Source organism: Perca flavescens, chromosome 2 (genome assembly GCF_004354835.1).
Source record: "Perca flavescens isolate YP-PL-M2 chromosome 2, PFLA_1.0, whole genome shotgun sequence".
In the NCBI taxonomy this organism is placed as follows: Eukaryota; Metazoa; Chordata; class Actinopteri; order Perciformes; family Percidae; genus Perca; species Perca flavescens.
The window spans coordinates 16,373,335-16,388,572 of record NC_041332.1 but is presented as its reverse complement, the minus strand read 5'-3'; the positions used below and the strand labels follow the sequence as shown (position 1 = coordinate 16,388,572).

The window sequence follows — 15,238 nt, the reverse complement described above, 5'->3', positions numbered from 1 at the left end:
CTTTACATCGTTGATGTCATAGCTTAATAAAAAAACAGGGTAAATAAAGTAATACTTAAATATTGCTAAATTTGGTCAATCAGCTTTTTCATTTACTGTAGAAAAGTGGAACTTAATTCCACTTCACATTAGATATTGTGCAAGTCTTTAAGGACAGTTTTAAAATGTCCTTAAAGACTTGGCTGAAGGCGAATCAACTATGTGATCATTGATCTTTTTATGGAATGTATATTTTGTATTCTGGTTTATACGTGACGTAATGCTTGTCACATGTTGTTTGTTGTTATGGTTGTCTGTATTGTCCTTTTATCTCCCTTGCACAGGGGACACAGATGTAAATTAGCTTTATAGCTAACTCTGGTACAGGGCCTGAACTGTGCATGGTCCCTGTCAAATAAACTAATAAAATAAATAAATAAATAAATACCCTGACATTGTTCGAAGAATCATTTATAAATGCCGTTAGAGCCAATAGGACCATGTTAATTCATGACACTACTTCCAGGTACATAACCCAATGTATATTTTAGCTTCTTTGAGAAATGTTTGTGACTGAGGTATCTGCCACATAGTGTGTATCTAACCCACAATAATCCATATTTTTCCTGATGCACAGCATGTTTTGTAAAGTACTAAATTATAGTCCCTTTATGATCTGAGAGGTTGTAAATATTAGGTTCTCCGAGAAAAGACGAGCCATTATTCTGAGGAATAAAATACTGCCTTAACTTCTTTGAGTGGCTCATACTATCTCAAAATATGTAGGAACAGAGAGTATGTCTGCTATCTTTACTCAGACTCTTTAAACATATTTCCTAATTTTAGGGTATTGGCAACGTCTGACTAAACCGATTAATTAAATATATAATATAATATAATATATAAATAAAAATTAATACAGCTATAGTATATAGATACACACAGGGACGGCCGTCGGCACAAAAAAAGTCTATTAAAGCGATATTAACAGCCAACAGCAGGGGGCGCTAATACAATCACTTATTGGCTACGTGTAAAAATAAAATATAAAAATAAAAATAAAATTTAACGTATTTAATAATTTCTGTTAGGTTCATTTGAAACGCATTAGAAATGAATCGCGGGTTGACCGCGATTTCACTTGGTTGTATAGGAGAGGTTGGAGTGAGCTCACCTTTGCTGCTAGGATGAAGACTGGTATTGGATTTAACGGGAAAACATCAGGCATGCATCGGTACCACTCCAAACGTGCTAACTAACAGGGAAGGCGGCTAAATAATTAAAAATAACCAAATGTAACCAAAAGTTTAACCAAAAAATCCTAGCTTGCTCTTTCTGTCTGTCTTCCATCAGAGTGCAGTTTTTCCATGTCTTTCATATTTGAGTTCACTATTGTGGAACTGGCAAAGACCTGGTGGGTGTTTGTGAAATCTTCACAGACAACATTGATAGGGCCTAGTCATTTTCATCATTTCACAGCCTTAATATGAATCAAAAGTGTAATATGACATTGACAAAATATTAAATAGGTTATTCAATGCTAATTCTTTAACACAAAGCAACACGTTATATACATTTGAATAGTTATAGTATATAGTAACTAACACTCAGTGTAGTTTTGGTATAGGCCTACAGAATATCTAATCCCCATGTTCAGGTACAGCAAGTAGCCTACTTTATATCTCAAAGTATTGTCAGTAATACTCTGTACTGTTTTATAATTACAAGTTTGTGTAATTTGGAGTTTCTGTAGCCAGTGACATTTCATTATTTGTATTTTATTTTCAATGCAGATGTAATGGCATTGTACTTTTTATTTTTTTTTAATGCTGAGGCTTCATTAATAAATGAGTAATACATCATCATTGGTTTTGAGAGGTTACTTGCTGTGAATACCTTGTCTGATAGGCTACAGTATTGTGGCATAATATCAGGACATCCTGGCTAGTGTCTGTCGTATCCTGCTTCCATCCTTACTTTAACTATGGTTGTCCAAATGTATTTATGAGCCTCAAATCCAGACAGGACTTGAGGAATACTTTTCTCATAAAAACAGTACTTTTATAGAAACATTCTGTGCTTTTATCCCACTTACAAGACCCTTGCAAAGCTTTTGACTTAAATTTGAGGTTAGGACTGAATTATATGACTTCAACTTATTTTTTCCATTACGCTTTGATAACTGTAAATTGTAGACATTTTTAGAATTTAGCGTATTATCAGTCAATTATTATTATCAGAATGTTTTCCAATTAATTATAATTCCTTTCAAAGGCTTAAGATACAGTAGGTTTAGTATCAGTTTTTCCATTGCTGCCAGTTGGTCTGACTTGACTGGGTTATAGGCCTTTACTACTTTACTGAAGCACCAATAGAAGTGGATGACTATCAAATAAAAAAGTTAAGCTCCACCACATCATTGCTAATAAAATGGTTACTAGTAACCTTTTTCAGTTTCTGAATTGTAAACTCACCACTTTTTCCCAATCTATAGAAATTCAGATGCAGAATAAAGTTATAGGAATATAAAATGAAACAGTTTCATTAAAAATAAAGGTCATTTTAGGGCCAAAAAAAAAAAAAAAAACGAAGACAGGGCTTCCACCAGTCATATGGTCACTTTTTTGACCACTATCACTTATTTTTAAATACAAATTTAATAGTGACTGGAAAATCAAACACTGCTGAACTTAAAAAAAAAAAAATAATAACTTAACACAAGTAGTACACGGGAGTGATGCCTCATTATTTAGTCAACAGAGTACTGGAGTTCTTCTGCTGCACACAGTTTATTTAACAATATGGTATATAAGTAAGAAATGAGTCTTTTAACCAGTTTATACAGTGATGTCATTCGCTCTTCCTTATATTTATAGTATTTTGCTTAATAACTTGATTTACAATAGGAGAAAAAAGTAAATCCCTCCCCCCAAATTCAAGTTTTTGTGACAGAGGAATGAGGGTTGATAACATTTAGTTTTCCCTCAGGGTGAATCTCAAATGTGCCCTTCATCCCTAGATAGCACACAGCTTAGTGTAAAATTTAGAGGATGGGGCGCCATCAGAGATGTGGCCTACAAACAACCGGTGATCATTCCACCTCAGCTTAGGGGGCTGGTCTTTTTCTCACACTCTCTTTACACTTTACAACATTTGTATGACAAAAAATGTATGACAAATTCTTTTTAATGTCAAAGCAACAATGTTCTACACCCGCAAGACGGATTTTTCCAAATTCCAGGCCACAGAGATGTAGGTTGCGGTCCTTGGTGTCTGTGTTTGTGAAACCAGTCGGAGCTGTAATTACTTTAGTGACTGTGAGGGTTTGTGTCAGTGTCTTCATGTGTGCCTGTATACATGCCTGTGTATACACAACTGCCGCAGTCCATTTCCTATTTTCAATACAACTGAGTGCTCTTCATACACACAAAGAGGAGGGGAACAGTCCCTGAACGCATCGTCTTGGAGTAATAGTACAACCAGTACAACACTAGATTACAATGACAGCCAGGAATGACAGCTTGAGAAGAGAACGAAAACCTGGCCCAATTCCCACACAAATTATTTTACAGTTTCAACACAAAATGCTTTAAGTTTCTTTTCCAAAGGTACAAAATAAAAAGATATGAATAATATAATGCAATTGTACATTTTCTTTGAGAAAAAAAAAAGGAACGAAAAAGGCATGAACCCATTCCAAAAACAAAAATAAGAGTATTGAACACATTTGGTCTCAACCAAAAAATATATTCTTTGTGATTTAAATTTCATTTACGAAGCAACTTTTAGGAAACAATTACATTCCCTATAAGTGTTGACTTTTTTCATTTTTGTTTTTTCAACCAGTTTCTTTTTTTCTTTTTACAACAGTTGAAACTTTTTACATGTCAGTACAAAAAAAACAAACAAAGCCCTCTAACGGGATAAAGACTCCGAGGGGAAACTAGGAGGAAGAGAGGATGGGTCCCTGGGAGACAGATTGTGTTCTTTAGTTCCAAGCAGAAATGCTACAATCCTTCCACAAACTTCTCCAGAGTGTCCCCTGTAGCATCTCCCACCATCCCCAAGTCAGTGTTCAGCCCCCCTCTGTTGGGCGTGTTAAGCTGCGGTAGCATGGCGCTTTGTTCTGGTGTCCCCAAATGTCCCTGCTCCATGGACCCTGACAGCGGGCCCCCGAGTCCCGGGTGGGGAGAACCCGAGTGGGGTGGGTGTGGGTGCTGCGGCGAGGGCTGGGGCTGGTTCTGGACCTGCGGCGAGGGACTGGAATGTGGTCGCTGCTGCTGGGGCTGCTGTTGCGAGGGCATACAGGGGGACTGGACTGGCGCTGGGGAGCGGACCTGGTTGCTGAGGGTATTTGCTAGTGTGGGCTGGCCGGGGAGGTGGGCTCCACCCTGGGGCTGGCCGGCCAGCAGGTGGGCCTGGGGGCTCATAGGGCTGGGCTGGGCAGGAGAGCCCATCTGCTGCTTGAGGACGGCCTGCTGGGGAAGTTGCTGCTGCTGCTGCTGCTGTTCGAGCATTCGTTGATGCAGCAAGTTCTTGGTGGAGTCCATCCCCATGCCGGGCTGGGCCATCTGAGCCATGGGTGGGAGCTGGCCCATGGGTCCTCCAGCGGCTCCTGAACCTGCCTGCATGGCTATCTGCTGCTGCTGCATGCGAAGCTGGGAGTACGTTGCTGCTGTACCTTGCGCCTGAGCAGGGAACTGGCCAGGATGGCCCTGAGGCATCACCCCCTGCTGCTGCTGCTGCTGCTGTTGTTGTTGTTGTTGTTGCTGCTGCTGCTGCTGCTGCCTTAAGAGCTGCCGACGGTAGAGCTCCTGGATCTGGGGGTTGGTGTTGTGTGCTGCGTTTATCAGCTGCCCTTGAGCCCCTAATGCAGCCATGCCCTGCACAGGCGGCTGCTGTGGGGGCATCCCCGGCCTCTGCACCGCACCCCCTGGCATGGACACGGTCTGCATTGTTGGCATGCCGGGTTGCGGTTGCTGACCTGCTTGCTGCGGCTGGTTGGCATGGTACTTGGCTGTTCGCTGTTTGATGAAAGCAGCCATTAGCTGAGGGTTTGATTTGAGGATGTTGAGGACTTGCTGCTGCTGCTGGGGCGAGCTGGGAGATTTGAGGGTGCGGAGGAGGTCCTGCAGGGCGTTGGGTGCAATAGCCCCAGGTCTCTGGGGCGTTTGGGGCCGGGCACCAGGCTGCTGTGGAATCAGCAGCCTCTGGCCCTGCTGAGGTTGCTGCCCGGGGGCCATCATGGCGCGCTGCATGGTCTGGCCTGGGACAAGGCCTGGTTGTTGAGTTGCCAGCATCGGCCCTGCAGCTCCAGACCACTGACCTTGGGGCATGCCCGGTTGCATGACCTGTGGTCCCCGGGGCCCTGGCACCATCTGCATGGGTGGCTGCATTGGTCCGGTCATACGCTGCTGTGGCTGCTGGGGGTTCATGGGTAAGCCGTTCATGTTGACCCGGTAGTTCTGCTGGTTCTGCTGGGCCTGTGCCATCATCTCGATGTGCCGCGCCATCTTGACTGCAGCAAGGGGAGGCTGCTGCTGTAGCTGCTGAGGTGGCTGGGGCGGCTGGGGGAGAGGCGACTGCTGCTGGTGTAGAGGGGAAGCCTGGGGCCCGGGCTTGCCCTGGGACACTGGTGTTTGAGGCTGGCCATTGCGAGGTGCGCTGGGAAAAGAGGGGGACATGACGCCTGCTGAGTTGGGGGTCTGCGGCTGGTTGGAGAGCGGCAGCTGGGGCGTCTGAGGAGTGTTCGGCTGGGCATGAGAAGTGGGAGTGCTGGGAGCAGCTGAGGGCGGTGGGGATGGTAGCGGCATGGTTCTGCCTTGCATGGTGGCCATTCTTCTCCTCATCAGCTGGGCCTGCTGGAGCCTGTGCTGCAGCTGCTGCTGGCGAAGCTTGTGCTTGATGTTCAGGCAGAACGGGACCGGACACTTGTTCTCCTGACAGTGCTTTGCGTGGTAACAGCACAAAGCGATAAGTTGCTTGCATACAGGGCAGCCCCCGTTGGTTTTGCGCTTGCAGCCCTTGGTGTGCTGCACCACTCGCTTCATCTTCTGGCAGGACGGCAGAGAGCAGTTGGCATTGCGACACTGACAAGCGTGGACCAGGGACTGGATGCAGCGTTGGATACTTAAGCGCCGGCTCTCCTGTGGGCTCTTGGAGGCCTCTCCGCTCTGGCCGTTGCTGTCGTCGTCCAGGCCAAGGCCCCATTTCACCATCTGGTGCTCGTGGCCCTTCACGTTATAGCAATTAATGCACAGATCAAAGTCCTGCAGAAAAGGGCAGATGGGGACAAAATAATTACCAAGTCTGAAAAAAATTTCTGTCAAAAGTTTCAAAAATGTACTCTTACTGTTAAGAATATTAGTATTTGATGTAGTACATATATATTGTTACGATTTATCCTAGTCTGTAATAGAACACAGACAGACTTTCATTTTTATTTTTTTACACTGTGTGATTTTCTTACACTGTGTGATTCTTACAGTTTCAGACACAGGAGTGATTCCAGTGTAAAAACCCAACAGCATACTCATAGTAGTAACTTACCTCGCACACAGTGCAGTGCCAGCGTGTCTCCACATGGTGTTTGCACTCGTTGCAAGTGTAGACAAAGCGGTCCTGTCCCTGGTTGTGCAGCTCAACCAGCATGCACATGGTGCTCCACTTGCACCTCCTGAGGGAGCTGAACTCCCAGTGTTTGTCCCTGGCCAGAGTCAGGAAGGCATCGCGGCCATCCATCAGGTCACAGGAGAGCATGGGGTCAGGGTCAACGATGGGTGGCAGGGTGTTGGCCATGGGACCGGAGTGGAGGTGGATCACAAAGAACACCTTCAGCAGACAGAGAAAAAACACACAGAAATGAGAATTAGAGAAGCACAAGCAAAACTGAAACTGGTATTAAAAAGGTCCCATGGCATGAAAATTTCACTTTACGAGGTTTTTTAACATTAATATGAGTTCCCCCAGCCTCCCTATGGTCCCCAGTGGCTAGAAATGGTGATAGGTGTAAACCGAGCCCTGGGTATCCTGCTCTGCCTTTGAGAAAATGAAAGCTCAGATGGGCCGATCTGGAATCTTTCTCCTTATGAGGTCATAAGGAGCAAGATTACCTCCCCTTTCTCTGCTTTGCCCGCCCAGAGAATTTGGCCCACCCATGAGAAAGAGAGAGACGACATGGCTTTCAAACTAGCAAAGTGGCAGTTGGTCAAGGCCACACCCCCACTCTCCACCTTGCCCCCCCACCTCCCCCTCTCTCTCCTCCTCAATATACAGACACAGAAATGGCACATACTAAGGAAAGCTCATTGTTGGACTGGCTCTAGTGGCTGTAATTCTGCACCAAGGCAGAATTTCTGGAAAGAGACTTCAGATACAGTATTAGGGGACCACGTCATGGGACCTTTAAAACATATTTACGTTCTAAATTACTACATTTAGAGGGGAAGTATCATTAAGTCTAATAGTAAGAACATACATTTTATTCACTATCTAACACACAAATGTTCATTAAATGCCTGCTTTTCATAGAAAAATATAACTAAACAAGTCTGACCTCTTTGTGCTTCTCCATGGTGGCGTATAGCTTCTGGGACAGATCATTGGCTACATTCGGCATCCCAGGCTTCTTCTTATTGGCTCGGCTCACGCTGCTCTTGTTTTTACTGGTCTTCTTGTTGTTCTTCTTCTTAGCGTTTTTGCTGTCACCTGGTGTACCCTGTGGGAGATATACAATGACAGAAAACTAAGCTTATTACATTTTTTCACTATGTTGTTTTTTTTGACAGAATCTCTAACCGTCAAGTTAGTACTCATAACAGTGAGGAATTCGGTATCATCAAAATGCCATGAGTACTTTAGTTGCACTGTGTTACTCTTTGTTGTTAATTCAATTTCTAATTAAAAGCTCATTCAAATTCATCAAATTCTATTTAAAATGTGTTAATGATATTCCAAGGCTTAAAAAGTAGTGATATGTGAAAGAATGTTAATCTATAGAAGCTTGAAGTGCAAAATGGCTGTCAAAGGCCATTAAACATGACTACAAAAGTTGTTTGTACAAGAGTTGTATATCCATAACTTTGCCAGTACCACATCACCAAACCATGACACAATGTTCGCACCTCCGGAGTTTCAGAGGCAGCGGTGTTCTCCTCCTTCTTCCTCTCCTCCTCCTCCTGCTCCAGCTCCTTGATGCTCTCCTCCAGCACGTTGGGCCAGAAGTCGCCTTCAAAGTACGGCAGCTCATTAGCGCTGGTCAGACGGTCCTCGGTCGCCTGTTTGCAGATGTCCTGAGAGGAGGACGAAAAACACAATTGATTCAAGCTATTCAAGATGTTTCTGACACGTTTAATGTGTTTGCCTGTATATACCGACAAAGTAGCAGAAGTGTTCAGACGACCAGCTATTTACATTCTACCCGTTCTACCAGGAAATGGGATCAGGATCACTGCAAATCAAAACTTAACTAGACAACACTAGTCTCCCTTTACACATCAATCAACTTTTTGCATGCTAAATGTTTCCTTTATTCTAAATATTACAAACTGCATATTGAGTTGTATGCCTTGTATCAGAAAATGTCTCCTTACCTTGTAGTCATGCAGAATCCTCTCAGCAAAGGCCTTGTCCAGCATCTTCCTGTACCACTCCTGCAGCCTCTTAGGCTTGGGGATCTTCTGGTCAGGAGGATGGCAGTGGAAGATGTAGTCGTCTCCTTCACTCGGCGGACACGCCCAGATGTGGCCCTGGGCATACCTGTGGGTATACACAGACCAGAAATAAGTGATATACATAAGACAATATGTGAATTAGGACATCTGCTTCCTTAGAACTAAATCCCACCACAAAGTTCACTCCAGAGACTCTTCCCTCTATCTTTCAAGAGGAGAGGCAGAGAACAAGCATTAGAGCAAGGCTTACCCAAGTTTCTTGACATATTCTAGATAGCCGATTAGGATCTCGTGGTACACTGCAGTTCGTAGAATCCGAGGTCTGAAGAAGTGAATACTGTCAAGGTATGATATGTAGACCCGTCTGCAGAGGTAGAGAGGGGAAATGGTCAATTTCCCGTATACAAAGCACCTGAAGCACCAGTCCTTTATTGCAATGTAGTACATACCTAGTGTTGGGGAATGCGCACTCAGAGCCGTACTCCTGCACGTGCATGCCAAAAAAGCACACGTCCACGCCATCAATCTCCTCAAAGGCAAAAAGTGCTTTGGTTCTGTAGGGAAAGGTCTCAGGCATTTCACCCGTGTCCACAAACCTGTGGTAATCAAGGAAAATCAGATATTAAAATGCGTAAACAGCATAACGTGATCTCTAGTCTGTCCTGGGTTATTGCTAGCTGAAACATGTCATAATGTTGGGAGGGTCCGCTCAGAACACAACGCTCAACACAAAGGTGCAGACTGTGTCGAGCTGTAAATTATATATGACCGTTTTGCTTATTTGCGCAGGGTGTAAAGGTATGTTGCCAATAAAACCTCTTACAACCTTAAAATCTTAAAAGGTATTCTATAGTTCCATAAGAATATAATACAGTACATAAATGTTTCATAACAGTATAAAAAGCCTTTTATTTTATTGTGACTATAAAGGCATCTAGGAAAGAAGAGTCAAGAGCTGCCCGAGAAATTGCCTTGTGTGACGCTGCTTTTAGCAACCCTCAAGATCATAATGGGACAATTCCAGTCAAGTGGCCTTGAGTTAATAAAAAGCAAAACGGCCTTAAATCAGTCAAATTGAAGATAACCGGTTGTTGGACAAGGGCCTCCTCCCTGCGCGAATGGGACAAGCAGACTTTGATCGTGTGTGATGAAACCGTGAACAAACTTCTGAGCTAGTCAGAGAGGGTGTGTACTCAATCTCATCAAACATGGCGGTTCCACAATCCCTCTTGAGTGGGCATAAACGCTTTATAGAGGGCATTCAGCTTTGTCTGGGGGAGAGAAACCAGTATTTGGTTGTCTACAACATTATGGCTTACCCTCATCTTGACAGTTTGCTCTTTGGTTGTTTATATATTTGATCAAGGCAATTTCAGTTGATTTAGTTTAGGCCGGCCTGGCTGACTTTTTGTCTTTCAGAGGCTGTAGCAGGCTCAGAATTGAAGATAGAGTGAAGCTATTGTTATCATATGGAACTATGTCATGCGACCTTGTCGGTAAGGTGGCTGAATAATGCTCCAAAGTTAAGCTAAGTTTTGGCGAGGGGAAAACCAGCACGGGTGCCTTCTCCTCTCACCTCAAGATATCAGAATGAAAGGTTAGGTTATATCGTTACCCACAAGTCTCCCCTTTACAGAAATGCCCACTATATGCTAATCCCATGCAGTTTGGGGCAAAACCGTGCCGTTTTTCTCATGCAGTATTTTCACCTATTCTAAAATGGTTTACTTGAATATTTTTGCATACTGGGGTCTTGAAGTTGAAGAAATTGGTTATGACTAGAAAGATGAGACTCTTGTGAATTCAATTTGTGATTTTAGTCCCCACAGTAGCCATTTCAATATAGTGAGACCATTTTCTGAAACTTCTGTCACTGTATAAAATGACCTGTTGTGAGCTCTAAGATAATTACAGCCTCATGCAACTTTACAACCACAAGCTAGAAACTTAGGGAATTAGGAGGATGTATGGCTTTCCTAGGTATATCGACCATAAGGAGGTTTTTGGAGCAGTTTCCAGAACAGCACTCCCCATCCAATCGCCAAAAAAATGCAATTCTTGCAGTAATCTCCAAATGTCAAAAGTTTTTTGTTCTTCTCGATTTTTTATAGGTTAAAAAAAAAAGTCGCCAAATCTGTGTAACAAATGCTATCAACCCAAAAACTGCTGCAACAACTTCTGCGACATAAGTGAGCACAAGAATGGCCTTCACATACTCATATCACAATGTACAATTTAATTAATTCATATTTATTTCTGATTTATGACTAGAAAAACTTGACAGTGTTTAGCATGGCAAATGAATCCCGCTTTCAAATTCTATGTGGAATCTACGGCTGACCTGCAATAACTCTCTAAACATGCCCTGTCCCCCACCCGTCTCGGAAAAGGGGGCGAATGCTAAGGGGTTAACATACCAAAGCATACGTTACATACACCCAGTTCTGCTGTCTTCCTGTCAGTGATGCTCTCACCTGGCTTTCATGCCTGGTTTTACTTCCACCGTTTTGTCGGAGCTCGCCACCACTCGCACAAACACCTCTCCGGCCTCTGGGTGGTTCTGTCTCTTCAAGTATTTATTCACACGGTCCTCTATGTACATTCCCAATCGTGTCGATTGCAGCCCTTCAATGTACAAACACACAAAAGAAATTTTTGACTTTCCAGGATAAAAGAAAAACAGGGGTTACCACCTCGGGTACTTAAAGAACCTGCAAAATCTGTTAGCACCACATTCCATAAAGGTCAGTATTGTTCTTCAGGGCTACAAACACCAAAGAAAAATATCCATGAGACCACAAGGCCACGTAAAAAAAAACAAAAAAACAAGGCTGCCACTGCAGGAAAGCTACAGAAACAGACATATGCAGCCCATGTGCATGTGGAGGTTGTTTATATTATCTTCTGTCTTCAGTGCTTGTGAGACAAAACTGCAATAATCTGTTGACATTTTGAACACTGCACGAGACATCACAAGGAAAGCTGATTCAAGGACCGGATATCTAAAACTCAAATGTAGAGAATTGAACTAACGTTTTGCAGAGAACTTGTTTTCCTTCCGTGTTTTTGCACTCTTCTTTAAACAATTGTCACAGATGAATCTGGAAAGAGAAAGAGAGCGATGTCAGACGTTACAATTAACAGACAAAATATGTAAAACTAATTATGTAAATCTACTAAAAGTACAAGCTGACATCTCACCCAGATGGCCAAATGACCTCGTAGTGTAAGACGCATATCTGGTGCATCTTCCGTCCACAATCTTTACATTCAACAAACCTAAAGAAAAGTAAGCACACAGTCAGACATTTATGCATTTGAAATCAGCTAAAAAGATCACAGCTCCCACAGAAGTCTTTGTGTTACATGTCTCCTTTCAAGCTAAAGAAGACATTTAACGCTACCTAGTCTCACTTCGCCAGACCTTCCTCCACTATGGCGCTGCGGAGGAGGGTCTGGCTAGTCCACACAGCCTTCCAGGATGGGACAAAAAACGTGCCACTGGTTTATTGGCATTTCTTTAAACCAATCACAATTGTCATGGGCGGTGCTAGGCACCTGGAAAAGCTGTGGTGACACTGCAAAATAGCCTCGGGACGCAAGATGTTTTGGTGAAACGTGTACGTTCAAAAGTTGTTTTAGTCGTGCAACAGAAAACTAACTAAAACTCAGATTGGGCAGATAGTCTGGCTAGCTGTCTGGATTCACCCTGCAGAGATCTGAGTAAAGGTTAACCACAGTACATAAACCGACCAGAGTTTAAAATGACAACACAAAGGAAAAGCCCAAGGTAACGGATATCCGGCCTAAATGAGTGAAATTCAACGGAATTTTTGTCGGCAACGGAGCAATCCCGGAAGTGGAACGTCAAGGATATAGACTTAACGCCACCTGACTCACTGTGCTACTACGTCAACAGCACTCGCCAGTTAACTGTTAATGTAGCACTTCTACATGTGCTCTGAAATTGATGACTGATGCATTGGTTATTTAATGCAACTGAAAATGATCAAAAACTACCAATTCACAAAAATGTCTATTCCTGATGGACATCATTTGTATACATGTTGATATCTTAACTGCTCAGACAGCAAGCAACAAATGCAACTGTGCCTTTGTGGAATGACATCCTATTATACACTAAGCCACAATGTGAAAGGCAATCGCTGCATATCAAAGAACTAAGAGCTCATTGGACAGGGAGTTTTGACAGAGTTCCACTCAGCAGGTGGAGCCAAGTTGCCCTCAGGCCTCACTGAAGCTTAAGTATTTGAGTAAAATGATTGTTCAACATACAACTTCTGAAAAAGAAGTACAGAAAGAACATGCTTCTCTGTCAGTATTAGTCCTTCCCTATGAGACGGTGTGGGGTTTGGGTCTACTTACGGTTCAGGGTCAAGTACATCGTTCTTCTTCCGTTCGAACTGGTCTTTTGATATCATCCTGAAGTGTCAAAGAAAAGAAGGGGAAAAGAGAAGAGGTAGTGAGAAAAACAAGACGCACACAAAAACACTGTTGTATTTCTCTATTTCTGCGTTTCGTATTGCTGGCTGAGTCTATGGGGGGGCCACTATAACAATTCTTTCAGCCATACATAATAAGCATCTAAAAACCCTAAGGCTGGCAAAAAAGGGAGGAAGTCTCCCCTCACTACATGTGCAGAAAAGTTGACAGGCCCACTATTTGCAATCAGCATACTGCTACGCCGCTATTTATCTATATAAGGAAATACATTTGCCGAGAAGTGTATCATGGAGAAAGTGGCGTTGTTGTGGTTGTGCTAGTAGTTGTAAGAGAAACGTATGGCCCCCAAAGCAAGAAAGCAAAATAATTTAACGTTTCAAGAAATTGAAGCAATAGTGAATGAGGCCCAATATTTTCTTAAAATTTTTTTAATAGTGGGTTTATCAATAGGCAGTTTACTTACGTCTGTGGCTGTGCAGGATCATCTCCTAACGTCACACTCTCCCCCTGGATCTCGTTGAAGCACTTCTCACAGAAATGGTACCTGCAAAAATACACATTTAACATTCAGCACATTCAACACTCATTTAGTATTCAGCTATTGTGTGTTCAATCCAATAGTGCACAAAATAACACTTGTCTTTTATGTTTTATAACAGAGTGAGGAATCCCTGAGCTCCCATTGAGAGTGTAAATGGCCTGCGCTGCAGGAGCCTCACGCTGTCTGTCAGGCTGTGCTGTACCACTACTGCTTCTGTGCTGCTCCGCTCTCAAAGCGCCCAGTTTAAGTGTGAAAAGGGGCTGCAGTTACCCCGCTTATACAGCAGGGGCCGCAAATAATTTAATAATTTATACTTTTACGGAACATACAGTCATCTGCTTGCTTTTAACTGAGAGGAAAGGGCACTGATCGGCAACGCCGTTTGTGGCCCACGCTATATATTTTCATCTGTCATACAGGAGCGGGGGCCGCAACACTGAATTCACGCAGTCCCTCGATAGATGCTGAGCAAAACACAATCAATACACCGCTCTGTTGCTCTGTGTCTGACGCTCTTTTGGGTTTAGTCCTCAGCGTGTTTCCCTGTACGTGCAACACTGGAACTTGGCTGATAATAAATGTTGTGAGCAAAACCATTTTGTAGTCTCACGCCGTGCCAGGACCTGGAGGCAGAGCCATTAAAGCCGAAACCGTCAGGATGACACGACTGCCTGAATTACAGTGGTCCCTCTAGAGCTACAGAGGAACAGATCCCAGGCTGCAGGGGGTGGGTAATACAGTTCAAATGGCTGCATTTATTGGCCATCAAAACACTTAATGAACAACTGTGCATGCAAATGTGTAACACGCATGAGACGGTTCAGTGAGATTCAAATTCCAATTAGTGCAATATTATTTTTTACCCGCTACATAGTTGAGTTTACAGACATCCATAACTGCAAAGCTATACACGGACAAACGCACAATAATGCATAGACACACACGTACCTGTTCTGGTAACTGTAGTATGTGCCTCCAGTAGGTATGGTGCAGAGCTGCTTGCCATAGCAACAGAGGGTTTGAGGGGAAAACTCGTACTGCAGACACAAGCAAGATGACATAGGTGGTGAAAAAAAACTTTAAACAAATCCTTTGCCTCAGGAGTAGAAAAGGTATCAGCCAGAGTTATTATTTGAATTTTACTCTTTGCCATCTAAATTTGCCTCATCTTAGTGCTGGGCGATGAGGACCAAGCACTAAAATATTTACAATCGCATGGTGAAAAGTAAAATGCTTTCTCATCCTACTGAGTCAACAGTTTTTGTGTGTTTTCCCAAACAAAGCTCAATAGTGAAAGAGGAAGTAAACATGGGATTTTTAGTAATTTGTAGTAACATCTCACCTTCCTGCCGCAGCAGTATCCCAGGCCCTGCATGACAGGGTCAATCTCCGACTCAAAAACCTCGGCCAGCTTGGAGCAGTACTTGTAGACGCGGGATGTCTTGCGGTTGTAGAGCCAGGCGTTGTTGAACATCAGCCAGACATCGTCAACGTATTGCCAGGGCTCTTGGTATTGGCCCGTGTCAAGCTTGCGCTTTATTGTGGACAGGTCTATTGGGTTCTTAACAATGTCAAAGTAGTC

General features: G+C 43.4%; 1 protein-coding gene across 2 annotated transcripts in view; it reads right to left on the bottom strand.

Annotated features, from left to right (window-relative positions):
• Positions 1–2,714: 2,714 nt before the first annotated feature.
• Positions 2,715–15,238, bottom strand: part of crebbpa (CREB binding lysine acetyltransferase a) — a 61,120-nt gene continuing 48,596 nt past the window's right edge. For both annotated transcript variants that reach the window (XM_028593898.1, XM_028593906.1), the window contains 14 exons: positions 14,999–15,238; positions 14,605–14,693; positions 13,579–13,659; positions 13,038–13,094; positions 11,853–11,930; positions 11,685–11,752; positions 11,126–11,276; positions 9,101–9,247; positions 8,902–9,015; positions 8,571–8,736; positions 8,103–8,270; positions 7,535–7,696; positions 6,529–6,810; positions 2,715–6,248 (listed from right to left, as the gene is read on the bottom strand). In XM_028593898.1, the coding sequence (XP_028449699.1) occupies positions 3,987–6,248; positions 6,529–6,810; positions 7,535–7,696; positions 8,103–8,270; positions 8,571–8,736; positions 8,902–9,015; positions 9,101–9,247; positions 11,126–11,276; positions 11,685–11,752; positions 11,853–11,930; positions 13,038–13,094; positions 13,579–13,659; positions 14,605–14,693; positions 14,999–15,238 (4,065 nt within the window). In that variant the 3' untranslated portion in view covers positions 2,715–3,986. The remainder of the gene's footprint in view (positions 6,249–6,528; positions 6,811–7,534; positions 7,697–8,102; positions 8,271–8,570; positions 8,737–8,901; positions 9,016–9,100; positions 9,248–11,125; positions 11,277–11,684; positions 11,753–11,852; positions 11,931–13,037; positions 13,095–13,578; positions 13,660–14,604; positions 14,694–14,998) is intronic.